General features: G+C 41.1%; 1 protein-coding gene across 1 annotated transcript in view; it reads left to right on the top strand.

The window, feature by feature from the left end:
• The first annotated feature begins 11,774 nt into the window (after window positions 1–11,774).
• ANTXR1 (ANTXR cell adhesion molecule 1) overlaps window positions 11,775–26,729 on the top strand; it is a 222,201-nt gene continuing 207,246 nt past the window's right edge. Inside the window, exon 1 of the mRNA XM_066593054.1 lies at window positions 11,775–12,162. Within this exon, the coding sequence (XP_066449151.1) occupies window positions 12,017–12,162 (146 nt within the window). The 5' untranslated portion in view covers window positions 11,775–12,016. The remainder of the gene's footprint in view (window positions 12,163–26,729) is intronic.

The following is a 26,729-nucleotide window of genomic DNA, read 5'->3' as shown; positions in this document are numbered from 1 at the left end:
GGAAACTGTTCATGCTGGTTGACTTGGTTCATACACTCCCGAGTCTCCAGCTCTCCTGCTCCCAGATGAAAGCTAACAATTTGGCAATAATTTGGGCCCCCCTCTGGAGTAGAGAGCACACTGATATATTTCAGCTATGGCATAGAAGTCAAGAGTTTAATGATGCTGGCTGGACATATAGATGGAGGTCTCAAATGAATGTGTCATATTTATTAATTCAGAATACCCTTATAGGGTATTTTCAAACCGGACAACTACTTTAGGTGGTTTACATTTTATGTTTTATCTCCAAAAACATTAACACAAAAGTTTTCCTTCGACCTACAATCTGAACAATACTTTAAAATGAACCATGTTATATCAAAATGAATAAGGAATGTATTACAAATAACACGGTGTTCTTTCTCACAGCCCCAAGAAAAGAGTTAGGAGCAGAAGGATGTGCTGGCATTCACTTATTCTGCCTCCGTATTGGTCTCTGCGCAGGATTCCACCTGTAATCTCCATTCTGTCCAATATCTACAAGCATTTGGTGCTGTTCACATTAAGACCTTAGCAGCCAATGAGATGAGCCAGTAGACTATATGGAACTTTCTATGGTTACAGACCAATAATAAAGAGAATACATTCACATCATTGTGTTTTCTTTGGTTATAACTGGCTGTTTATGTTGTCTTCTCCTGCGTTGATGCTGCAGTTTGTGACTGTGTTTTCCACTATACAGGATTTAGATCTTCGACCAGTTCAATGATTATCACAATCTGTTCGCAGCAATTCCTCTTATGAAGTAAAATAGTGTTTGTATTTAAAAAAAATAGCCCTTTTTCTGTTAAAAAATGAATGGTTTTAAAGGAAACTGTTCATGCTGGTTGACTTGGTTCATACACTCCCCTGAGTCTCCAGCTCTCCTGCTCCCAGATGAAAGCTAACAATTTGGCAATAATTTGGGCTCCCTTCTGGAGTAAAGAGCACACTGATATATTTCAGCTATGGCATAGAAGTCAAGAGTTTAATGATGCTGGCTGGACATAAGAAAGCACATCTGGACTTCTACACTAAAACACTCATCTTTCCTGGGTACTAACGGTATCTCCTGTCTTCACATAAACCCAGAAATTGCTGTAGGACTGAATTATTTAGCAACAGGACAGTGGAATGAACAGAAATATGAAGCACATATCAACTCTAGTGGGTAACAAAAATGCAAGAATAAGAGCTCACCAATAGGTGACAGGAGCAAAATGGTGATGGCAATCAAACATATGATGGTGATGGTAGTCAGATAATGCAGCAGATGGATAATGGTGAACACGTAATAACTAACCAACTGACCTTAGATCTAGATTTCACTATGTCTTCTTTTAATCTATCCCTGGTGCTAACCCTAAAACCAGACACCACTGTCCCTGAGTATGCCCAAAGATATTCCTAATGGAAACCCTATCTGAAACTCTGACCATGACAAACAAGGAGAGGTCACTGAGATCCAGAAACAAGAAACTAAACTGAACAGAGCTCAACTAAGAAGCAAGACAAAGACAGATACAAGCAGGATACAAGCAAAACAACCAAGACTAGGAATCAAGAACAGAACTAGAAATAACCACAAGACTAAAACTACACTGGTAAAAAGCAAAGTTAGGCCCAATGTCCACGAGCAAATCTGATTTGCGGAATCCGCGTGCATGACCCGCGCGGGAGATCTACAAATCATGCCGCCCATTGAGATGCATGGGCATCCACAAATGGATTAAAACATGCGGATTTGATTTACAGACCTTTTGGTCCAGAAAACAAATCGCAGAATGCTCCATTCTTGTGTGGATCCTGATATGGACGGAAGCCGTCTGATTCGTGGCACACCCGCAGCTGCGAGAGATTTAAAAAAAACCTGTACAGCGGATGTCTGACAGCGAGCCGGAAGTGGAGGGATCCACATGAACGCTGCTACCAGGGAATACATGTAAGCAGGGTTCACTGGGCATGGGCAGTGCTGGATTCTGTGCGGGATTCCCTGCACAGAATCCACGTGTGCCATGAACATGAGGCCTAAGACTAGGAACAAGACACCAGCAGCATATAAGGAATACTGGATTCCGATGCACATAGATTACGCTATAACCAGCAACACACTGCAAAAGCCAGAAATATATAAGAAGAGGGTAAGCATTCAGGAATTTCCCTCCAATTGCCTGTGATGTGGCAGAACTACCCACGTTAGTGGGACACCTAAAATCACTTGAAGTACTGTCTCAATTTTACCACTGAAAAGCTATACATTATGTATGTGTAGTAGCGGTACTTGTCGTTCTGCATGTGTAGCAGCATACTTGTCAGATGTACAGCTGCTGAAATCAGCTTAGAAATCGCCATTAGACAAAAGCATATTAATTCTGCTGCTGAAGGAATCAGCTTAGTAGCGCCGGGTTTGATAAAAGATTCATTCAGCTAAAGTAAACATTTATATTCCTGTATTGTTAGTGCCAGAAAACTCTAATCCTGCTGAACTATAATAGGCAGGAGATAATACCAACCACATTACTGAATGTCAAGTGTGATATATGTTCTAATCCAAAAAAGGAATGAAACACTTTATACAGTATTATTTCAATGACTATATTTGGCTCTCGATAATCAAACGTAGTCAACATCTGCAAAAAAAATGTCCTAAAGCAGATTGTAATCTGGAATTGCTAGCAGGTTTTCCTCGTGAAAGTCTTATCTGCGAAAATCATATTTTCTTGTTTTCAATTGCAGGCTAATAGGTGTCATCAATTACATTTTTACACTCATTGATAGAAGAAAAAAAAAAAAAAACCCAGATAGAAATGTTAGATTGCTGCAAAATGTATGTCTCAGACAGATACGTAAATTATTCTAGTTGGGGTTTGATTACACACTTGGTCTTGCCACCAGAGGCCATAAAGTTGCTTTCTCGTTGTCCTATAAAAAGGCTCTCAGAGGCTACTTTTGTGTAGTGTACCTCTTGTTGAGAGATCATTGACTGCTAGACATTCCTCTATGATGCACTCAAAGACATTTTGCCCAGTTAATAGACTTTAGGAGGGGGAGCATCATTGGAATCAGAGAAGCAGAATGGTTATTTGAAGAATTTTTCCACCATCTAGGCTGTTCTGACCGACTTGTTAGGAGGTGTTGGGAGCAGTGGCTACATATGGGCCTGCACATATGGCGAATAGGCTCTGAATAGCCCAGACAAGCCACCACTAAAGAGGATTGTTTGATCCAGCAACAAACATGAGCAGATCCAACAGTTTTGTTGTCCATCATCTAGACACATGTGGAATCTTCATTACAAACTTTTGTCTCTGCCTGGACCATTTCCAGGCACTTAGCAGAAGAAAACTTGGTGTCAAAGCACCCATTACATGATTGCCATTAACACCCAAACACCATTCCTTTTGTTTGCAGTGTTGTCATGAGAGAGAAACCTGAACTACTACAGACTAGAACTATATCATCTTTGGCGACAAATCCAGGTTCTGTTTGGGAGCTGACAACAGTCATGTTCAAGTATGGAGGCCTCGTGGGGAGTGCTTCAATCCTGCGTTTGTTGTAGAGCAAAATCCTGCCCCAACTGCTGGAGTGATAATCTAGGGAGCTATCGCATACAAAAACTGGTCACCCCTAATAGTGGTATGAGAAATACTAACAGCTCAATGATATGTGGAGGAAATAATGCGTGCATTGCCTCTCATGGCAGGGCTTCCAACTGGCATTTTTCAGCAGAAAATTGCTGGTTCACCCTTGTTCACCCACACTGAACAAGGGTTTCCTAGGAATGCCTCCGCCAAGCTGAACACTGCCTTGGCCAACCCGGTTGGCAGATTTATTGCCGATAGAGCAATTATGGGGTCAACTGGGATGCCTAATAGTGTGCAGCATCTAGAGGCCCAGTTGCAACATCTGTGGGCACGTGTGGCACAGTCCAACATATAAAGCTTGTGTACCTCCTTGCCCAACGATCAAATCTGTTTAATCAACTCACCTAAGCAGGCTTGCCTAGTCTACATGCTTGCCTAGTCTACAGCATGCATAGGGAGGAATCAGAGCATAAATCCAATGCAAATAAATGGAAGAAGAAAAAACTTCAACATCAACCCGGACTTCATTAAAACCTCCTTCTTTATTCATACATCTTTAAAGTCCAGAGCATAGTATACTTCTCAATATGGTGAGTTTCTATGCGTTTCAGAAATTACTTTCCTTCATAATGCCATAAAAAAAGAAATTTTAATGAAGTCCAGGCTGATGCTGGAATTTTTTCCTTCTTCCATTTCCATGCCCGACCCTATCTCATTATGTATCCAGGCTAGAGGTGGCCCAACAGGGTACTAGTGCCTGCTTTGTATTGTACAGTTTTCCCCAATAAACATATCATTTTGCTCTTATATTGTAATCACTTACATAGATCACCATTTCATTCACACATACACAGGTGCATTAGGTTCTGACAATTCCTTTTTGTTGCATTATTGTACATTCTTCATCGAGTTCTTTTCATTTAAACATGTTTTCTAGGATAAGACAGAATGATCTATTTGTATTCTAGAAATAGTGCTACTCTGTTCATCAGCTGTGCTTTAATATTACAGCTAAGCTCCATTCGGGTGAGTTAGGCTGAAATCGAATATCTGTTACTGAATCTCCTTGTTGAAATCCAGCTTGTGTAGAGAGTCTTAAGGTCAATGCTCCCTGGGAAAAATATGTAAAATAACTATTTAAGCGCTGCGGAATAAGTTGGCGCTATACAAATAAAGATTATTATTATTATTATTTGCCTAAAGGAAGAAAACTTTCTTTCTAGTGGCACCTCTAGGTAACTACCCTGTATGTTAAAGGGGTTTTCTGGTTGTAAACTATGTTGCCCTCTCCTCAGGATAAATCATGAATAGTAGATTAGTGGTGGTCCATTGCTCGGGACCCCTGCCAATCAGCTGTTCACCATGTTGGTGTATGTGTATACTCAACTAAATTCTACAGGAAGCACATGACATCTTTCTTACTGTAGTGGCCAGGCTTGATATTATAGGCCACATTCCAATTGAAATGAATGAGACCATTGCCTGCAATACCAAGTCTGGACACTGTAGCAAGAATGGAGGTGTCTGCTTCCTGCAGAAATCAGCTCAGTGCACAAGCACACCAGCCTTGTAAACAGCTAATCTGCGGGGGTCCTGGGCAATACAGTCCCACTAATTTACTATTGATCACTTATCCTGAGGATAGACCATCAATAGTTTACAATCAGAAAATGCCTTAAATGTCTGACCCTGTTTTGGCTTCCAGAGTGGGCCTCCCTGTCATTTTAAAGGAATTTTCCAGTTATAGTAAATTCAATAGTTCTAAAGTAAACACAAAAATCAGAGTTACTAAAGATTAACATCCTTCAGGGTGAGGTCCAACATATCCAAGAGATATTTCCTTTCCGTTGGAGAGACACTTCTATAAAATGCCTGGGAATTCATCTACCAGTTGATCTTGACTTAAAGGGGTTGTCCCGCGAAAGCAAGTGGGTCTATACACTTCTGTATGGCCATATTAATGCACTTTGTAATGTACATTGTGCATTAATTATGAGCCATACAGAAGTTATAAGAAATTTTTCACTTACCTGTTCCGTTGCTGGCGTCCTCGTTTCCATGGAGCCCGTCTAATTTTCAGCGTCTAATGGCCAAATTAGACGCGCTTGCGCAGTCCGGGTCTTCTTCTTTTCTCAATGGGGCTCCGTGTAGCTCCGCCCCGTCACGTGCCGATTCCAGCCAATCAGGAGGCTGGAATCGGCAATGGACCGCACAGAAGCCCTGCGGTCCACCGAGGGAGAAGGTCCCGGCGGCCATCTTCAGCAGGTAAGTAAGAAGTCACCGGAGCGCGGGGATTCAGGTAAGCGCTGTCCGGTGTTCTTGTTTAACCCCTGCATCGGGGTTGTCTCGCGCCGAACGGGGGGGCTGTTGAAAAAAAAAAAAAACCCGTTTCGGCGCGGGACAACCCCTTTAACCTTCAAACTTATAAGCCTCTGATATCAACCCTTTAATCAAAATTAAAGGATGGGCTCAGATTATCACTTTTGTTGGTTTGGTAGAATTAATGCCCTAAAGATAGATATACTTCTATACCAGACTATTCCATGAAACCTACCTAAACATTACTTTGAAATGCTTCAGAAAATCATTGCCAGGTTTGTTTGGCGAAGCTCCTCCTCATGCCTTAGCTACAAAACTTTAACACAAACCAAAGATCTGGCAAGGGCAGGGCCATCTAATCTGGACCTATACTATAAAGCAATAATCTACAATTGCGTGTTAGATTTTTTTTATCATCACACGTCCAAATTATGGGTCACCGTTGAACACAATTGAAACCCATTCCAGATCACTGAAGCACTTTGGATCCATGGAGGGCTGAATTGGGAAAAACTAGGAGCCCCAACATTAGTTCTAAATCTACTATGTCCTTGGAAAAAGCAATTAAGGGAACGTGACCTAATTAAGAGGGGAAAGAGATTAGGTAGAGAAGAGGAATGAGCCTTTTCGTTCAGCTGACCAACGCAATATCACCAATGAGGGCAAGCAAATTAAGACCATGGCTGGAATAGTACCCACACACAAGCCAGGCCAAACTACTATGGGGGTTGTAACTAAATCTTCAAGTTACTAGTTTTGACTGAGGTCACAGGAACATGAAAGTTACAGTACCCAAAGTCCACCAGGAAAAATCCTCAGGTTTTAAGGGATAAGCTAATGAAATAAGTACAATTAGGGAGAATAGAGGGCCTTTTCTTGATACCACCCATCGCAGGGCTTATCATTTCGCTGCTTGGGGTAGTCTCAAAAAAGGAACTGGGCAAATTTCGCATGATCCAGCACATCATACCCTAGAGGCAAGTTAGTGAATGTTGGCATACCAGCACTTTGAGAAAGCAGTTGCAATCATGAAGGTTATATTGTAAGATTTCCCTAGGAATACTCACTATAGTCCTGTTTTTGGTTCCCCTTGAGGATGCCGTAAGGCAAAACATGTCAGAGTGGCTATAAGTTAGACTTCTAATAGGGTTCTAGAGGTGCTGACCTACTAATTTCTACATAGGCTTTTGGAAGTTGGCCATCCAGGCCTATGTTTAAGTGTGTATATGCACAATTACACACATGATACTGATTGATGACTGTTGGTCACACTATATTGCTACCACCATTTCCTCCTTTATTTTATAATAGATTCTTTGATGTTGTCCTTGTCTATTTTTGAATAATAAAGCATTTATATTTTAGGGGATATTACCTATGGGTATTTTTTGCTTTGGCAATTAGAATTATTTTAATGGCGAAGGTTGACAGTGAGTCAGCCTTCAGATTCCTACCTCTTAAAGAGGACAGTTTCAGGTTTATGGGCTGTTTTTTGGAAGGGAAATATTAAATTGAGAAGTGCTTTCCTTCCTATATTGGTGTCTTGAAAAGGCATAAGATTGGGAGCATATTGCCCACAGATGATTTCCTCTTCGTGAGACCTGCAAATTCAACTATATGTGAGGTGGTAAAGCAGCAATCTGAAATACTAATGACCGAATTTGGAGTCCCTTTAGCACATGACAAGAGTGTAGAGGCCAGAACCAAATTAATTTACCTAGGCATTGAAATCGACTCGCAGAAAGGCTTGTGCAGACTGTTGGAAGACAGTGTGCAGAAGCTGAAAGACAGTCACAGCCACATCAAGCAAAAAGAAGATAATACTAAAAGAAATGCAGTCCTTAATGGGATCGTTAAACTTTGCATGCAGGGTCATACCCATGGGTAAAATTTTCAGTATACAGCTGGAAAGAAGTACAGTACAGATAAAGAAACCATTCCGCAAGATTAGAATTATGAAATGCATAAAGAAAGACCTAGCAGTATGGCAAACCTTCCTGCACAATTTCAACGGGTCACGATTTAGAGAGAGAACCCTAAATCCAATCAGGAAGCTGTCTCTCTTCACGGATGCCTCTGGGTCCTTTGGCTTTCCAACCCACTATACAACTAAAACAGGGCTTCAGACAGACAATAGAATGACACAATAATCCCAGGTTCATGTAATGAACTCACAATTATGATGGTTCATGGGGCTAACGTGAGCACATGGACAAACAAACAAAACAAAAGAAAAACCAAGTAGATAGACCTGGGCTATCACATTACAGAGAATATAATAGCCCAGGAGTAAAAAACAAGCCCTAACTTCTAGATGGCCCGCGGGCATACAACCCTGATCTCCTATAAGGAGGTATAAATGAAAACCCTCAGTCCACTAGTAACCCTGTTATTCAATAGCATTCAAGGACAAGGGTCTTTAGGGATTGACCATTGAGTTTTCTTCAACTAAAGAGATTTATGAGGTTCTTGATGAACTCTACCCTCCAGGAAAACATGTTGATCCAACAAATAACGAAGCTATTTAATCATTGAAGCTATGAACCGACCTATTTATCTATTTCTCGTAGATTAGACTTATGTATAGACCCTTGTCTCTTGTCCTTGAATGCTATTGAATAACAAGGTTACTAGTTGACTGAGGGTCATTTTCTTGTCCGTCTGAAGCCCTATTTTAATTATAGTTATAAAATTTAGCTTTAAATATTGTCTATACTGTGAAGAGCTAGTTACTGCTTCCCAATTCACTAACTCCCCTCTCCCGCTCTCGGACCATAACCTCCTCACTTTCTTTGTCTAGCTCCCCAGCATCTCTCCAGACCCACCTACCTATCGTACATACAGGAACCTTTAGGCTGTTCACACCCAAAACTTTGCTTAGTCTTTACAGTCTTCTCTGCCCCCTATATCTCTCCTCTCCTACCCCAACCTGGCTGCCAAACATAACAACACCACTGTCAAACACGCCCTGGATGAAGTGGCACCCCCCGTGACCCAAGCCATTTGATGCAGACCTTGGCAACCATGGCTCACTCCTTAAATGTGCTACATCCGGTGGTGCTCTAGGTGTGCTGAACGGCTGTGGAGAAAGTCGCAAAAGTCCACAGACTTTCTCCACTTCAAATTCATGCACAGAACCTACGACCTAGCCCTCCACCATGCCAAAAAGGTCTGCTTCACCTTTCTCGTCTCATCACTAGATCACAATCCTAAACGAATCTTTGACACTTTTCACTCCCTTCATAGAATCACAGAATGGTAGAGGTGGAAGTGACCTCCAGGGTTATCGGGTCCAACCCCCTGCTCAGTGCAGGATTCACTAAATCATCCCAAACAGATAATTGTCCAGCCTTTGTTTGAACACTTCCATTAAAGGAGAACTCACCACCTCCCATGGCAACTGGTTCCACTCATTGATCACCCTCACTGTAAAAAAAAATTTCTAATATCTAATCTATGTCTCCTCCCTTTCAGTTTCATCTCATTGCTTCTAGTCTTTTCTTGTCTGATCCCTCTGCACTGTAACAGCCCTTCAGATATTTGTAGACAGCTATTAAGTCTCCTCTCAGCTTTCTTTTTTGCAAGCTAAACATTACTAGATCCTTTAACCGTTCCTCATAGGACATGATTTGCAGATCACTCACCATCCTGGTAGCTCTTCTATAAACTTGCTCCAGTTTGGCAATGTCTTTTTTATACTGGGGTGCCCAGAACTGGACACAATATTCCAGATGAGGCCTGACCAAGGAAGCGTAGAAGTGATCTAGACACTATGCTTCTCTTAATACTTCCCAGAATTGGACTTTTTTGCAGCCACATCACACTGTTGACTCATGTTCAGTCTGTGATCTATAAGTATACCCAAGTCTTTTTCACATGTGCTGCTGCTTAGTCCAATTCCTCCCATTCTGTATGTGCTTTTTCCATTTTTCTTGCCCACATGTAGGACATTGTATTTGTGCAAGTTAAGTACCATTCAGTTAGTTGCAGCTCATTGTTCAAGCTTGAACATTGTTCATCTTTTTGAATCCTCTCTCTTCTCTAGTGTTAACTATCCCACCTAGCTTTGTGTTGTTTGCAAATTTGATCAGTTTCCCCTCAAATCCCTCATTTACAAAACTGTTGAACAACACTGGGCCTAGGACAGAGCCTTGCGATACCCCACTTGATACATTCTTCCAATTGAATGTTTAGCCATTTATAACCACTTTTTGAGTATGATGACTCAAACACAATGGTGGTGATAGTTGTAGTGGTACCAGGCAACAGCAACATTAGGAAGGAGGAATATGAGAAGCTGGGGAAGTGCCTAAAAGAAGAACTAAAGAGGATGTGGAATGTGAAGGCCAAAGTGGTCCCAATGGTGGTAGGAGCACTTGGGGCTGTGACTCCTAAACTGGGGGAATAGTTTCTTACAAATCCCAGGAACAACATTTGAGCACAGTATGCAGAAGAGTGCAATACTAGGAATAGCCGAGATTCTGCTCAAAACCCTCAAACTCTCACACCTCTGGTAGATGGAAATCTGAGAGTTTTAGGATTCTGTGCTAAATCTTGGCGGTTCTTAGTATTGCACTCTTCTGGATAGTGCCTTTTAGACTAGTTGACAGGTTGTAAGGCTATGCTGTAATACATATGATGCCATGTAAATGTTTATGATGAAAAATGTAATGGCACAATAAAGCATATGATACAGGGTTATAGTATTGGTTCAAGTATTGTGTGATGACCTCTGGATATGGATGATGTTTATGATGTTTTTGCATTCTGTGTAAAAAGACACTGCTCTTACAGAGCATTTGAGGTTGGGGTTTATGGCTAGATCTACTTCATAAGCCTGAGGAAGAACCCTGTGTAGGTTAGAAAGTTTGCTATAACATCATGCATTTTTGTTAGCCATTAAAAGGTATCATATCTACAAGATTACTTGGTTTCTCTTGCTGAGAACAATCATGTTTTGCTCTACTGGCTAAGACAGTACCAAACTTTTTTAGTTTTACACTTTTCCAATGAATAGGTGAATAATGCGTTAGCTTGGAATACCCTTTTACAACCTCTTCATAAATTACTTTCCTCTTTGCTGGATATATAGAATTCAACACCTAAAAATGCCTAATTTGGAAGAAGTTGGTTTATACGAGTTTTGATGTCTTGTTTTGTTTACCTGTAGTGTATTGTATATGGTAATGAAATATCTACTGATTGTCTACTATTGTATGGTTCATTTATGTTAATAACATTTAGTTTTAAAAAAAGTTGCTATGAATGCCCCCAAAATATAATTTCTGCTTGACACCTTTCCTTTGCAGCCAATTTGTTCTTTCTTTCTCTACCTTGATCCATTCAACTTGGGGTACTTTTGGAGTACATCGTTACATCAAAGCCTGAGTATAGCTGAGTACCCTCTGCTGAGCCAATTAAACCATACTTATCCTCCTCTCACTTCTTATAGCATTGATGTGCTATACAGTAATATCTATAGTGACTTCACATCTGTGACCAGCAATTGCCTACCACAATCACGTAGAGCTAATGTTACCCCCGGCGACTGATAACAGAAGACTTACTCATTTAAAAGTTAAAAGACTTTTTCTTTCAACATTTGGCACAACTTCTAAGTGTTTTCAGAGTCAGTAAAAGTCCCTTAAACGGTTCCATAAAAGCTTCAATGAGAAACACAAGGGTCTTCCTACCACTCGCCAATAGAAGTTGTAAAGAACATATGTAACTTCCCTATTCCTTGTAGTATGTTGCATTCTGCTCTATCATCACAAGATGTCAGGATTTGTACTATTCTCGCTCCGCTCACATGGAAAAAAAAATCTGCAGGTTTAGACAAAGCAAGTTTCTCAGGAAAAAGTTTTCATCCCATTAAACGGTGCACAGCAGTGCCTCCTCCGAGCCGCATACAAATGTGATGCAAATTCTTGACAACAAAGATAGAAAAACAGTGTTGGACTAGTCCTGAAACCTAAGACTGAAGGTGGAAAGGAAGGAATCATTTGGCAGATCCTCAAGTGGAATTCTTCTAGGTGGATTAAGCATCTATAAGAAGAAACTTTTGTCCAGCTTTCTGGAAGTGCAGAATAACTATGGCTGCATTATGTGCCTTTCATTTGAGTTTGAAACCCCTTCTCCTTGCTACTTTTCTTTTGGTTTGTGATGGTCAAAGTAGTACTGAAGAAAGTGGTAGACCTTCCTGCTACGGAGGTTTTGACCTGTACTTCGTCTTGGACAAGTAAGTGCTGCTTAAGCTTTACGGCATTGATTAATTGCTTTATGTGAAATTTAGACAAAGTACTGCTCTATCTTTTGATTGAACAGAATTATGTAACTGGGAATAAGAGTTGCATCTCAGTCAAGACGTTTTTTGAGATGTTTCACCAGATTAAGAGCGCAAATGCTGCAGATTGACTCTCAGTTGCACACAGAGAACTTTACTAGATTACTTATGCAGTTGGGTTCTTGGCCTAAAGTCAACAGCAGACCTGAGTGTACTGCACCCTTTATGGGTCAGCTCATGACCTACTCCAAGGTGATAACCATTAGGAGATTTAAGGTAACCGAATTCAAAGCTCTCTAGGATATTTCATACGCTATATAAGGATTATTGGAGAATATCTCAATATATTTAATGACCGGATTCATGATGGTAATCAACCGATGATATAGGGATGTTTGGTGGGGGGAGCTTTTTCTTTTTGACTTCTATTCTTTGCAATGTGGACCAAAATGAACATGGCATCTACACAAAGAGTATGCAAATGTATAGCAAGCCGGTAGATTTGCAGGTGGCTTGTGATGATTTATTACATACAGATGTAGAAGCAAGTTTGTCATGTGGCACAAAGGATTGTAATGGTAAAAGTATTATATTAACTTACAGAAGTGATGCCAATCTAGCTCTGCTACATCTGTTTGTGTAAGTTGCTGGATAAAAATGAAAGGTATAGTTGAGCATATTTGCTGTATGGTAGCAAAGTTTCTTAATGAACACGTAGGTTCTTTTTTTCTTTTCACCAGTAAGAAGCTAGAAAACTGATTGAAAACCCACACATGCAGGCTAAATGGCATGCAGATGTGAACTTGGAAATAACAATGCGCATAATACCTCAACAGGATGCATCACGTTCATCTCCTCCATATTTACTCACATTACATAATATGAAAATAACTCTACTGTACTGATGATATAATGAGGTGGGCAGATTAAAGGATATTATAGTGAGTAGGTGCAGTGTAGATCTGATACTTTTCAGTGACAATTTATCTTATCTTAACCCCAAAAACTCCTATGCAAAGCTATTGAAAGGGTAAACAAATTGCAGCACAGAAAGTTAGCATAACACCTTAAAAGTCAGGCTAAAGTTTGCTACATGTGTACCAGTTCTAAAATGTAAAGTGACAAGTTCAGACCTGCTACATCCTTATATTTGTGGACCACTTGCCCAAATTGTTTTTTTTTACACATTTGTAGAAGTGTCTTTTTGGACATTGTTGAATAGTGGTAACTCGTGGGCATAACTACCTGGTAAAGTAGCTTCGATAGAGCTTATCTATACTGTGGTGCTAACTTTAGATGGTGGAAGGCAAGAGTGTTAAAATGATTGCAGATCACTAAGGGAGCAAGGAAAAGAGGAAAAGACGCTGTGGAGCGAGTGCAGACCAAAGTAATTATAAGCTTTCATATCCTGATGGAGCAGGGCCCTATTCCAAGTTTTGGCGTAGAGTCCCAAGGTTACCTACTATACCCGTAAGTGGTACTTTAGTTGGGCATTATATGGGTATTAAAAAAATTCTGTCACAGTGTCTAGCTTTCTTCTTTTAAAATTTGCCATAAAATGTGGAGATTATTATGGATCAGTGCTGACTGAGTGCACATAGCTGAAGGCATACAGAATAGCTGAGCCAGCTGTTTTCCTTCTTCAGCTGAGTGTTAGCTTGCATTTCAGCTGCAGAGCTGCCAGCTGTGCTCGTGGAAGTTATCTAAGAATTTCCAATGGAAATGTGTTGGGAAACTAGATATCTACATGGCTGTTATGCTATTTTTTATGTGCCTCTCTGTATTCGAGATAAAAGGGTCAATAGATAGATGGATGGATAGATAGATAGATAGATAGATAGATAGATAAATAGATAGATAGATATGAGATAGACAGATATTAGATAGATAGATAGGAGATAAATAGATAGATATAAGATAGACAGATAGATAGATAGATAGATAGATAGATAGATAGATAGATAGACAGATAGATATGAGATAGATAGATAGATATGAAATAGACAGATATTAGATGGATAGATAGATGATAGATGTGAGATTGATAGATAGATAGATATGAGAGAGATAGATAGAGAGATAGATATGAGATAGATAGATAGATAGATATGAGATAGATAGATAGAGAGATAGATAGATAGATAGATAGATAGATAGATAGATAGATAGATAGATAGATAGAGAGATATGAGATAGACAGATATTAGATAGATAGATAGATGGATGATAGATGTGAGATAGATAGATAGATAGATAGATAGATATGAGATAGATAGATAGATGATAGATATGAGATAGATAGATAGATATGAGATAGATAGATATAAGATAGATAGATAGATCAGGCAAATACAATATTCTGACACATTCATTATTTATTACACTTAATTCTTGATGATCTATGAAGCAAAAGAAATCAATGACATCTTTACATACACTGAGATTCCAAAATCCATCTTCTCCGGGAACACCAGCCATCGAAAAGTTCTGCAAAAATTTGTCCCATGAAAATTGCAGAAGCCAAATATGCCTTGATTACAGGATTTATGGAGCTACTTTGAGTGATGTGCTGTACTTTCTGTATCTGCTATGTATGCCAGAGCTTAGACAAACTTTGGCACAACTCATTGTGATATCTTTTATCTCTGGTTTTACATAGAGATGCAATTATCTTATACCACATTCTCCTCTGCCTCAACAAGTCTGTCCCAACACAGAATCAAACGACGCAGAACAGACCCAACTGATTATAATGGGGTCCGTCCAGCTTCCATTGTGCTCTCTATTTTTCCAGATGTAACAGAATGGCATGTTGTGCTGTTTCATCCTGGATTTTGTGCCAGATTTTTGCTGGAGACTCCAAATGGAGTCGCCAATGTAGACTGCAATGCGGCCCTAAAATGGGTTGCCTGGGACTTTTACTATTGATGACCTATCTTCGGGATAGGTCATTAATTGTTGATTGGTGGGGGTCCACTGTCTGGGATCCATGCCAATCAGTAGATCACCGGACCACCATTAATGCAGGCAGCAATGGAAGATAATTTTAGCAAAGTTTGACCAAAAACAGGGTTCAACTGTTCCAGTTCCCTCAACACTACCAGCAGAATTTCTGAACTATGGTCTTTTTGTAAATTAAGAAGGAAAAATAAAAAGTATGAGCAATTTGTAAATACAGTTTGAAACGTAACTTCACTCAAATTCAACTGTGACCAGATAAAAGGGTTATAAAGTCCACCACTTTCCATATGCCATTCATGTCATGAGCCATTCTGTAAACTAGCATCTGCTCTGCCTGACCTGGCCAGTCTATATATTACATGGTCAGCAATTCATCTGAATGGCCGGCATTCTCCTATCCAGCCAAACCTGCTCACCAGGGTTTAGTACTCAATACTGGAAGATCCATCGGCTTTGACCCTGTGAAACAAATCGCCAACATGTCACATTCCTAGACCGCTATGACTGATGGTGGGGGATAAGTGGCTGTTGAGGTTAATTGCCAGAGCATCTAAAAGTTTACGTTTTGAATGGAGTTAGTTGTTGACCCTAGATAACCCCTAAAAACGTGTGTAGACCTTAACTTTTTCCAAGTGGAAAAGGCTTGTTTACTGGATGATTGCTGCCAGTAAAGTTACTGATGGTTCTCGGCCAAAGAGTTCTTGGTTGGTGTATTTGTGACTGACTCATAACCTAATAGACTACAATGCACAGGAGAGAAGAGATAAATGACCCAACCATGGCAGGGACAACTGGCTGAGCATCGTGGAAGATGTAGTTCAGTATTAGCATAGCTGCCAAATATTTGGGATTCATGACCTAGAAAATGGTTTCAATGAACACTCCAGTGATCAGGAGTCTGAAGAGTTTCCAAGAGCTGTTAGTTTATAACTGGTGTTGCCACCTAGTGGAATGAATTGCACTGAGAATGCTGACCACTAAAATTGATATTCACTTTAAATAAATTACATTACATTTCATTACTGGCCCATATTCAGTTGTGTATGTTTTTCGGGGAAGGTATGATATTACTCCAAAGAACCTTGCCAGAATATAAAATACTGTGGAGATCCCTTGGATTAAATACTAATACTTCTCAGTTGCTCACAAATTAGATGCAGAGGTTGTGAAAAGAATAAACCGTATCTTGATGTTTAAACCATTCTGGCGATTTAAAGAGAATGGGTCCAAGATGTGAAATGTAATCTTCCCCCAATCCCGCACTTACGTAGGTCCCAGTGCATTCAATTATTGTGCTGAAGATCAATTAAAGGCATACAGTCAATTGGCTAAGAAGAATAAAGAATTTAAGATCTGTTTGTAAGTGTTGAGAGTCACCTCAGAGGAAAGGGCAAAAATATCTTTACTTAATCCACAATTCCCTAATCTAGTGATGTTTTTTTTTACAATTTTCCAATATTTCAGACTATGAAATGCTCTGAAAGCATTTACATACAGTATGTTAGTATTGAAGTACTTTGAAGGCAAAAGGGAACAATACTGACACAAAAGGATTTTGTATTTCAAGGTATTATCTGGGACTTCAAAATTGATGGCCTATTAGTGGCTAGGCCATCAGTATCTGATCGATGGGGTCCAAGCTCTTAGCAACTTGAATGACCAGTTAGTGCCATGTAGAGGCCTAACTTGAAGCTCCTGGGTCCCAATGCAAAATCTGTAACAGGGCCCCTAACTATAATGCTTTAGACATAGTACTGGACACCCTATATGGAGAAGAGAGGCCTTATGGGCCCCTAAGGCTCCTGGGCCCAGGTGCAACCGCATCCCCTATAGTTACACCAGTGGTACCATGTCTCCTTCATTGTTTATGAGGCACAGTCTATACTTTTGGTAGTGCCTGTGTCTGGTATTCTGATATTACAGCTCATTACAGTTTATGCTGGGTTCACACCAACATTTAATCTTTTACATTGTTTGGCTTTGTTCTCATAGCTAAACAACAAAATAACCAGAAGCGCTGGATTCTGCATATGCTCGTCCCGGAAGGTACAGAATGGACTCCATTGACTATAATGGGGTCAGTCCAGTATACTGTCAGAAGTTCTTTCAGATGAAATAGCACAGATTCTGTGCTATTTTCGTCTGGGTTCCCTGTCAGATCTGTGCTGTTGAGTCCAAACAGAGCTTCTAGGGCAGATGTAAACATAACCTTACTCCCATTCAAGTGAATAGGACTGAGGCTCCCTTTCTTTCCCTCAGGAATACCTTACAGTGCCCCAATGGAAATACATATAGTGGAGTGTCAAGATGCGATTGACTTTGGGTGGTTTGAGACTATTATAACTCCTGAAGGGAGCAGCTGGAGGAGAGCGGATGGAGCAGGACATTCCTATCTAAAATAAAGAACTGTGCTTTGAATTGCACTCACAAAAGGATTTATTTTCTGAGATAACATATTTAAATAAACCTCAAACTGTGAAAGTGGAGAGCCCATTCCTTTTGGAGAAGAAGTCTGAGTTAGTAGAAGCTATACAATCTTGTGAGATTAGAAAAACATGCTTTTTCCACAAATAGCACCACTCTTTTCAAATTGGTTGAATCTAGTATTAGAACGTAGCCCCATTTACGTAAATTGCATGGTCGGCCTAAGCTACATGTGACCCATATGGTGGATGTAGGCTGGGGGTGACTGCCCCATTAGATCCACCCGGTCAGAAGATCTTTACTTCCATGTGACAGTGACTTGTAGAGCTATATAAATCAACCTCCTCCTGGCTCTATCTCCTTCTCTCTGATGTTCTGAGGCACTGCTGTCAGTCCATCGGGACACTAACTGCACAGTCACTTAGTTGTAGTGTTGTATTTCTTGGTTCTGGTGCTGTATTTATGTTATGAGCTTGGTTCTGGTGCTTTGTTTATGTTCTGTGGTTGGTTCTGGTACTGTGCTTTTGTTATAAACTTAGTTCTGGTGCTGTATTTATGTTATGAGACCTAGAGCTATATTTATGTACTGAAAGTGGTTCTGGTGCTGTACATATATATTATGAGCTTGGCTCTGTTGCTGTATTTTTGTTATGTGCTTGGGTCTGTATTTATGTTCTGTCAGATAGATGGATGTCGATCCACCTTGCCACACACCAGTTTAGGTGTGGGCTGAGGTGCCAGCACCTGGGAAACCTGGGCTTTCACACATAACCCCCTCCAAGCACGATACCGGCTTTGCTGTGGAATCTTCAAGCCATTACACACAGATAGTCCCGGTTTTGTGGTTGCTGACCTGGGCGAAGGCGCGTACATGTGGGTCTGAACAGCGCATAGTCAGGAAATAGGCAGAAGTCAGGAGTGGTAGAGCAGATGTATCAATGGGATCAAAACCAAAATTAAGGACAGGCAACAAAAAGCAGTGGAGTCCAGAAACACAGAGCTAAGGCCAGGGAGCCCTAAGTTATGACAGTCAAAACAAGAATGGGTCAAAACCAGAAATACACAGAAATGGGGCTTTGACACAGTGGTAGGGCGAACAATTACTTAGGCATCCTCCATAGGAGAGAATACCTATTTTAGCAGGTGTCAGGTGAGAATTGGTGGAAGTCACGCACTGGCCCTTTAAGAGGTCCACACACAAACCCTATAGGCAGAGACCTAAGAGCAAGTGATGAGACAGGAGCCCCACACACCATGTGACCAGTGGCGGTGTCCCCCCACAACACCCATAACAGCTTAGCTGCAGAGATGCGCCGTAACACTGAGGTTGATTCTGGTGCTATATTTGTGTACTGAGTTTTTTTCCAGTGCTGCATTTGTTATTAGCTTAGTCCTGGTTCTGTATTTTGGTACTGACTGAGGTTGGTTCTGCTGCTGCATTTATGTCATGAGCTTGGTTATGGTACCATATTTATTCACTGAGCTACTCTAGTTCGAGCATGCTACTATCTTGCTGCTCTCTGCACAAGCAAAGCAGAATACAGGCAGACTGCCTATTAGTGCAATATACATACTTTCTTACCATGGGAGCAGCATGAAAAGGTTCTGCACAGGGTGCGTGCTAACCCAAGACCAGCACTGTTGGTTTTAATCGCAGTACCAAATACAACCCATAAACGAGAGTGGTGTTGTTTCTGGAAGGAAACAGTCATGCTTTGCTAATCTCATTCAATCCAGTCAACTTTTTTTCCCCAGAAGACAGCCCCCAGATATGCCAGGATTACTCCTTCAGATAAAAACATATTACACAATTCATGCTCATATTATACCCAGGAGCACATTTTAATCTGTTCAAGTCATGTTGTATTAAGATAATTATATGTGTCAATTATAGAGCATTTTTTCAAGAAATAGAGGGAAAACATATAATTATTATTTGGTGGAGGAATGTGTCATAAGTGTTCGTGGGCTCAACATCGCCATTACGTTTTGCACTGTGTGCAGTACTGATGTAGCAAAGTTTAACTTTACACTTAACAGTTTGAGATAACTGCCTGTGCCTCAGTTTAGCTGCCCTTCCAATTGCTTTTCAATGACTTGTGGTGTGTTCACATAAGTTATCAAAAGCTTTTCAGTGGTTTAAGTTAACTTCTTTCAGAAAGTTATCATATTCAAATTACACTTTGCTACATTTCTATCTTATATTAAAATTTTACCAAGTGTAGAGAATTGCAGGAATCACCATCTGCACTTTCTATAGTTAAACTACATTTATAGGCATCTATCCATTGGTTGTGTCTGGTATCACAGCTCTGTTCCATTGTTTTTGAAAAGATATAAGCATGTCTTTATACCTAGATTGACCCAATGTTCGCTACGCAAATGTAAAATCACCCTCATCCATTCCCGATTCGATTACTGCAACTCACTGCTCATTGGCCTTTCCCGCACCAGATTCTCCCCATACACCACCTCTCTCCTGTCCATACACCACCCAGCCTGCACACTCTGCTCTGCTAACACACTCTGACTAAACGCCCCTCTAATACGAACCTCACATGCTCGCCTGCTAGAGCAGCACTGATCCTCTGGAACACTCTACCCCAAAGCATCCGGACAATCCCAGATGCACAGAACTTTAGACGTGCCTTAAAGACACACCTCTTCAAAGTAGCATACCAAACTTCCTGATCTAGTCTCCCACCCCCACAATATGCCCCCTGCCCCTCCCTATAGCTTTCCACTTTTAACTATCATGTACCCTTCCTGCCCCGTACCTCCTGCACTACCCCCGCCCCATTTATGCCCTAAAAACTGTATATTACATGTTATCGTTGCATTGATGTGTTCCCCCTTTGCTCCACCGCCTGGCTTGTACCTTCTGTATCACCTCACCCCCTTTGTCCCCAAATAATTGAATATCATATGTAACTCTGTAATTTTCGTATTGTTTGTGTTCCCCATGTGCCTCGAAAGCACTCGGAATAAGTTGGCGCTGTACAAATAAAGATTATTATTATTAATAATGTTTGGAAAAACGGTTGTAAATGTTTTAAGAACTGATTATTTTAATGATGCCAAAGCCATGCTACTGCTTAGTTGATGGATGTGTTTCAAATATTGAAGACTTGATGCTGTTAAGCAGAGGCGTAACTTGAAGCTTCCGGGCCCCGATGCAAAACCAGTAACAGCGCCCACAACTATAATGCTTTACTCATAGTACTGGGCTCCCAATATGGAGAAGAAAGGCCTTATGGGCCCCCTAAGGCTCCTGGGCCCGGGTGCAACCACATCCCCTGCACCCTCTATAGTTACGTCAATGCTGTTAACTCTTCAAATTGAATATGGATTGGAAATATTCCTAATTTAAGCTTCCCATTCCAGCAACACAGCCTGTAGTGGTCATGGCTCCATTCAGCTTGAAAGTGCAGGACCTTATAATGCTGGCAAATATTGTGCATGGATTCCAGAGTTTGAACTTCAGTATGGCGTTATGCTGACCTACTGGATACACAGGCTTGCAATTATCGGCTCTACGTTGTCGGGCTGAGGATTTGGCTTGCACTGTTTGTCATCCACAGCTTGACTTGCGCGTTTTGGGGATATGGCAACAGTCAAACTGGTAAGCTGTATTCTTTACATCAACTTGATATGAACGTCACGTAAAAACGCATGACTCTGTTTGACCTGGCCTGACCGGTCACTCAATGAATCAAACTCAAATTTTATGATTTTTTGGCGGTGGTAAGGATGTCACAAATCTAATGACACTAAAATCATCCACCAAAGGTCACGGCAAGTGGTCAAAATGTGGTGCAAGAAAAAGCATGTACAATTTTTTATATTAGATTCTGGACCACCTCATTAAAGCATAAGGGCAGTTTAAGATAGCCATATGCATAACATCGCGTGTTGGTATGGACCATGGTTGCACATGAATGAGGTTTTTGCTTTTACCTTGCTGGCCATTCAAACTTTGCGCCATAGCACAGGAATTTGAAAAAAAGTAGCAGGAAGATATGTCCTGCCCTATCTTTCCCTCACGTAGTTAATACTACGTGCGGGAAAGATGGGGCAAGTTTTGTCTTTTCTTGCCCATACAATTAATGGGCGAGAATCCAGATAGTGAAAGCGAAATCATGGAAATCAATTGAAATCAATGGTTTTGTTTTGTCACGGTTGCATACGGGAAGAAAAACACATCCATGTGTTTAAGCCCTGAGACATCAAAAAGTGTCCAGATCCAGTTCTGTACTTTCCTTATTTATTGTGGAAAGAAATGTAATGCGGTTTTTCAGATACTTTCTGTATCAGTTTGTGGTTTTCAAGATCTCTGCTTGTAGTTATTGAATGGAAGCCTTCAGTGTTTACTTGCAGAGGATGGAAATTGAGAAAAAATTCAAGGGGCGTTCAGGACCATAACTCTGGTGCTTCACATCAAATTGTGCACTCACTTGATGGGAAGGAAAGGAGACATGTCCGGGTCACTTACCCTTCCCAGGATATCCCAGCATGAAGGAATCTGCAGACTGGGATGTCTTAGAAAACACCATGTATAAATGTAAATACCATCCATTTCCTGTACAGTACTGTGTAAAGGTTTAGGCAGGTGTGGAAAAAATACTGAAAGGTAAGACTTTTTGTAAAAAAATAGAAGAGGTTTGATTGGCTCCAAAATGCTTCAGCAGCAGGACAACAACCCCAAACATCCAGCCAAAGTCATTAACAACTATCTTCAGCATGAAGGAGAACAAGTCCTGGAAGTGATGATATGGTCCATGTAGACCGCTGATCTCCACACTGTTGAGTCTGTCTGGGATTACATGAAGAGACAGAAGGATTTGAGCAAGCCTCTATCCACAGAAGATCTGTAGTGAGTTCTCCAAGATGTTTGGAACAACCTCCCTGCTGAACTAATTCAAAAACTGAGTGCAAGTGTACCTAGAAGAACTGTTGCCGTTCTGAAGGTAACTGGTGGTGACACCAAATATTGATTTGATTTACATCAAATGTTCATTTACTTTGATTTTTTTTTAATACGACAATAAAATTATTGAAAGCATTCTTACTTTGCAGCATTTTTCCACACCCGCCTAAAATTTCTGCACAGTACTGTATGTTGTATTCGTGAAGAAGTAGAATTGAAGGTTGGCCCCCCAAATGAGTTGAGTAGTCTTTTTTAAAGCTTTTATTCTTTATGGAACTGCTAGATCTCATCTATAAGCTGGTCGCAGCTTCCTGAGATACGTGGGGGGACCAGACAGGTTTCCTCTCCCTCCCATCGAATGCATTATTTTTATCAAGATCACAATTAGGTGTGAAACACCAGAGTTGTGGTCCTGAGCAATCTTTCCATTATTTTCACGATTTCTATGTGTGTGTATTACGACCAACTAGATAAGTGGCTGCTAACCTCCAGTGGTTATGGTCTACTACCATGGTAAAACTCCAATTTTGATTGTGATTTGATTGTGTATAAATACACTCAGTTTAATACCAACTTGTGCCACACAACCCGGTGTGTTGGTCTACCTAATTTTTCATCTCTTACACCTTGCACCATAGAGAAGCCCCTTTTTAATTGTGTCTTTCTACTTGCACATGTCCTGGTCATGTGATGATGACTTGAATTATTCACCTGTGTAATAATCACATAAACACTGGGATATCAAACTGAGGTACGGTTGAGGGAGACTCATATCAAGGAGTTAGTGGAGGAAAGGCAGCCCTCCCTTAGGTCCAATGTCCATGGGTGGATTTGAATTGCAGAATCTGTGTGGGGCACCCGCACAGATGATCCGCAGTTCAAGCCGGCCATAGGGAAATATGGGCGTCCGCAACTGAATTAAAGCATGCGGATTTGATTTACGGACCTCTGCGTGCGGAAATCAAATCGCAGCATGCTCCATTTCAGTGCGGTTCCTGAATGGATGCCTTCCTTTGAAGTAAATGGAAGGCGTCCGTTTTGCGGTCCACTTGCAATTGACATTGCGGATAGGCTGCGAATTCCACTTGAAAGCAGGGGTTTGAAAAAAAAAACCCTCTACTGCGCATGTCTGCCGGCGTGCCAGTCAGCACTTCTGCACACATCCACAGTACAGAAAAAAGAAGACCCGGACGGGTAGGCAGGGTTCTCGCCCGCTGGCAGGGTCAGATTCCTCTGCGGGCTCCCGTATGTGGAATCCGACCCGTCCGTGGACATGAGCCCTTACTCAACTTATTAAAAAAAGAGGTTTTGCAGTAGCTCAGGTGTGCATCTAATAATAACGCACCCCCTACTATAAATTATTGAGGGCAGAGGCGTAACTTGAAGCTTCTGGGCCGCGGTGCAAAATCTGTAACAGGGCCCCCAACTATAATGCTTTTTTCATAGTATTGGGCTCCCTATATGTAGAAGAGAGGCCTTATGGGCCCCCTAAGGCTCCTGGGCTCGGGTGCAACTGCACCCCCTATAGTTACGCCAGTGATTGAGGGCATTGTAAGTTACCTACACGAATACACTTAGCAAACAATCCCATGCTATCCTATGGTCAAGGAGCTACTTAGTGTCTTCTAGTAGCCTTACAATTTATAGCAGGAGTAGCTAAGGAACATTTCCATCTTGGAGTGAATTTGAAGTAATACTTAAGAAAAGTCCAATTGTATAAAATAATAGTAGGCAGCAAGGAAACATAAAAGGCCTCTAGTTCTGCATTTCTCAAAAAAAATAATAGGGCCTGAAAAACTAGATAGATCAGTATAATCAGTTCAGAGGGTCTCTCCAGGTAAGTATAGAACAATGCAATGCATCCCTCTGTGTGGGTCTGAGATGGATATACTCACAGAGGCCCCCATACAGAACTGTATGTGGGTCCCTTGGTCTCAACAGCCAATTGGCAAAGAGTCCTGTCCCGATTGCTGATCACCAAAACTCTTACAAAACCCTCATTAATTGCATTCCTGGACTACAACCATAAGTAAGCTATGGGAGTAATTAGTGCAGCGCTTTACATTCAGACTAGTAGAAGGTACTGGAATAGTTTTCTTTATAAGAAGGTAGACCCCCTTAATTACAGTGCATGTGCAGATGTACACATGATATGTCCACCCACAGTAAGGGTCAAATATGCACACAATCCAATGGTTACATAACTTTACTTTTGGCATTGATTTTGCATGACTTTTTAAATGAGCCTAAAGGGGGTCAACATCATTCCTCCAAGTTTGGGAATATTGATTTTGCAGAGTTCTACTACATTAATTTCTATGCTATTTGTCAGAGCGTGAGTACAGATGTAAAAATGAATGCAGAAATGTTTCTTGTTCCAGAGTTAATGCTGTACAACGGGGCGGTGAGGTCATGACTTGAGAAAATGCCAAGAAAAATATATAATTATGCCCAAGCTAATCACTGACATAAACCATTCAAAGCCTGCTCCGTTGCATTGACGTTCAGCTCATATCATCTGGTTCCCACTGGGCCTTATAAATGTCCGGCCCACACAACATCTCTTAACTCTTATTGTGCGGGTATGGCCATTGAAGAACAACTAGTATATTCTGGTCCCCCTATGAGATTCTGGTTGATGTAGCAAGGCATGTGTGAGACTAGTTGCTATGCGTTAGAGCACTTTTTTGCAATGATGAACAGTATAAATAGCCCACATGATGTTGGGCCTCGATTTCGGTTCGTATCTGGAAAAACAATCATAGAAAGAAAAAAAGTTTTCAGCCTAGTGGATAGAATACAGAGAAATGACTGTAGACTTTTGCTAGCAGCCATCTGGAGGAATGCAAATCGCATTTCCTGTATGCGTGTCATCTGTAGGGGACATTATTAGAATTAATGGAATTCATATAGTAAAATACAGGAATTAGAAAGAAGTAGCTGGATGTGTTTTATTGAAATCAGTCGTTAGTAGTTAAAGGTCTGCATGGGCAGATTGTCCTCCCATTTATATGGCAACTAGACACAAGTTTAATCTTCATCGTATTGTAAGCTATTTTTTAACATTTACTATATGTTGGTGTCTTTGATCACTTTAAGAGTGATTGAATTCTTTGTAATGGCATGCAGTAGTGGTTGGCTGACTGTGAATGTCAAGTAGACGTGGCTGGTATACACGTGGGAGTGCCTTAAATAATTGGGTTCCCACGCTTCAAGTTCCTGAAGCGGAAAAGCTGCTGCCCACGCTCCCATGGGTATCTGCCAAACGTTTCTTGCTGAGGACGACTAGTGTGACGGAGCTGGCATTGCGATTCCCCTCTAACAAGTGCTGTACCATTCACCGTCGAGAACCAAGTCAAGTCAAGCCTGCCAGTACCAGGGCTTCTGCCACCGACCACTGTACCAATGCTATTGTGAAACAAAGACATTTTTTGTTGCTGTCATTTAGTAAAATTACTCAGAGCATCACCATGTGGGCTTTCACGTATTCTACTCCACCGCACCATCTTGTACCACACAACTCTTGTGACTGGTATTACTTTAGGAAATTTGGGGTGCCAACAGAGGCCAGAAGTAAACCCAAAAGGATTGAAGATGGTCCAATCCAACAGTCAAAGCCTCTCCTGCCCCTACTGCCCCATCAAGTGAATCTTCTGTTGGCTTAGACTCTAGTGGAGTAGTCGGCAGCATGGGCCAGGAATGAGGCATCATGTCATAGTATCAGCCAATTGAAGCAGCGAAAGATAGCCATTAGAGATGAAAATGGTGGTGACATTTTGGCGATAAATCTGAGATGAGAACGGGGATCGGAGATATCTGGCAGGGAGGGAAAAAAGACTGGGCCATGGCAAGGGATTGGCAAATACAGAGGCGAGATATGATGAGTTAATGGTTGAGTTCAAGGCACAGCAGATTTTAATTGGGGAACACTTCATAGAGTTGGCAATGTTGTAATGTTCAGTGTACCAGAGACTGCAGCTTTGTATGAGATGGAGTGGACCGAAACAACATTTTTGTGCCTTGAGGATCTGCCAACATGAATGATCTTCCATTTGACTTCATCGTCTGCAAGCTGGAGAGATTATAAATTTCCACCAACTTAGTGGGTCATGTGCATTATTGGCCACAGCCATTTTTGCTGCATATACTCCCGAGCATGTGCCAACTGAGGAATCCCCACATCCTCTGCTTAGGCCAATCTTTTCTAGAA

The sequence above is a fragment of the Eleutherodactylus coqui genome, chromosome 2, assembly GCF_035609145.1.
Source record: "Eleutherodactylus coqui strain aEleCoq1 chromosome 2, aEleCoq1.hap1, whole genome shotgun sequence".
Classification (NCBI taxonomy): Eukaryota; Metazoa; Chordata; class Amphibia; order Anura; family Eleutherodactylidae; genus Eleutherodactylus; species Eleutherodactylus coqui.
The sequence above is the reverse complement of the archived record's forward strand: the minus strand, read 5'-3'. Positions and strand labels throughout refer to the sequence as shown.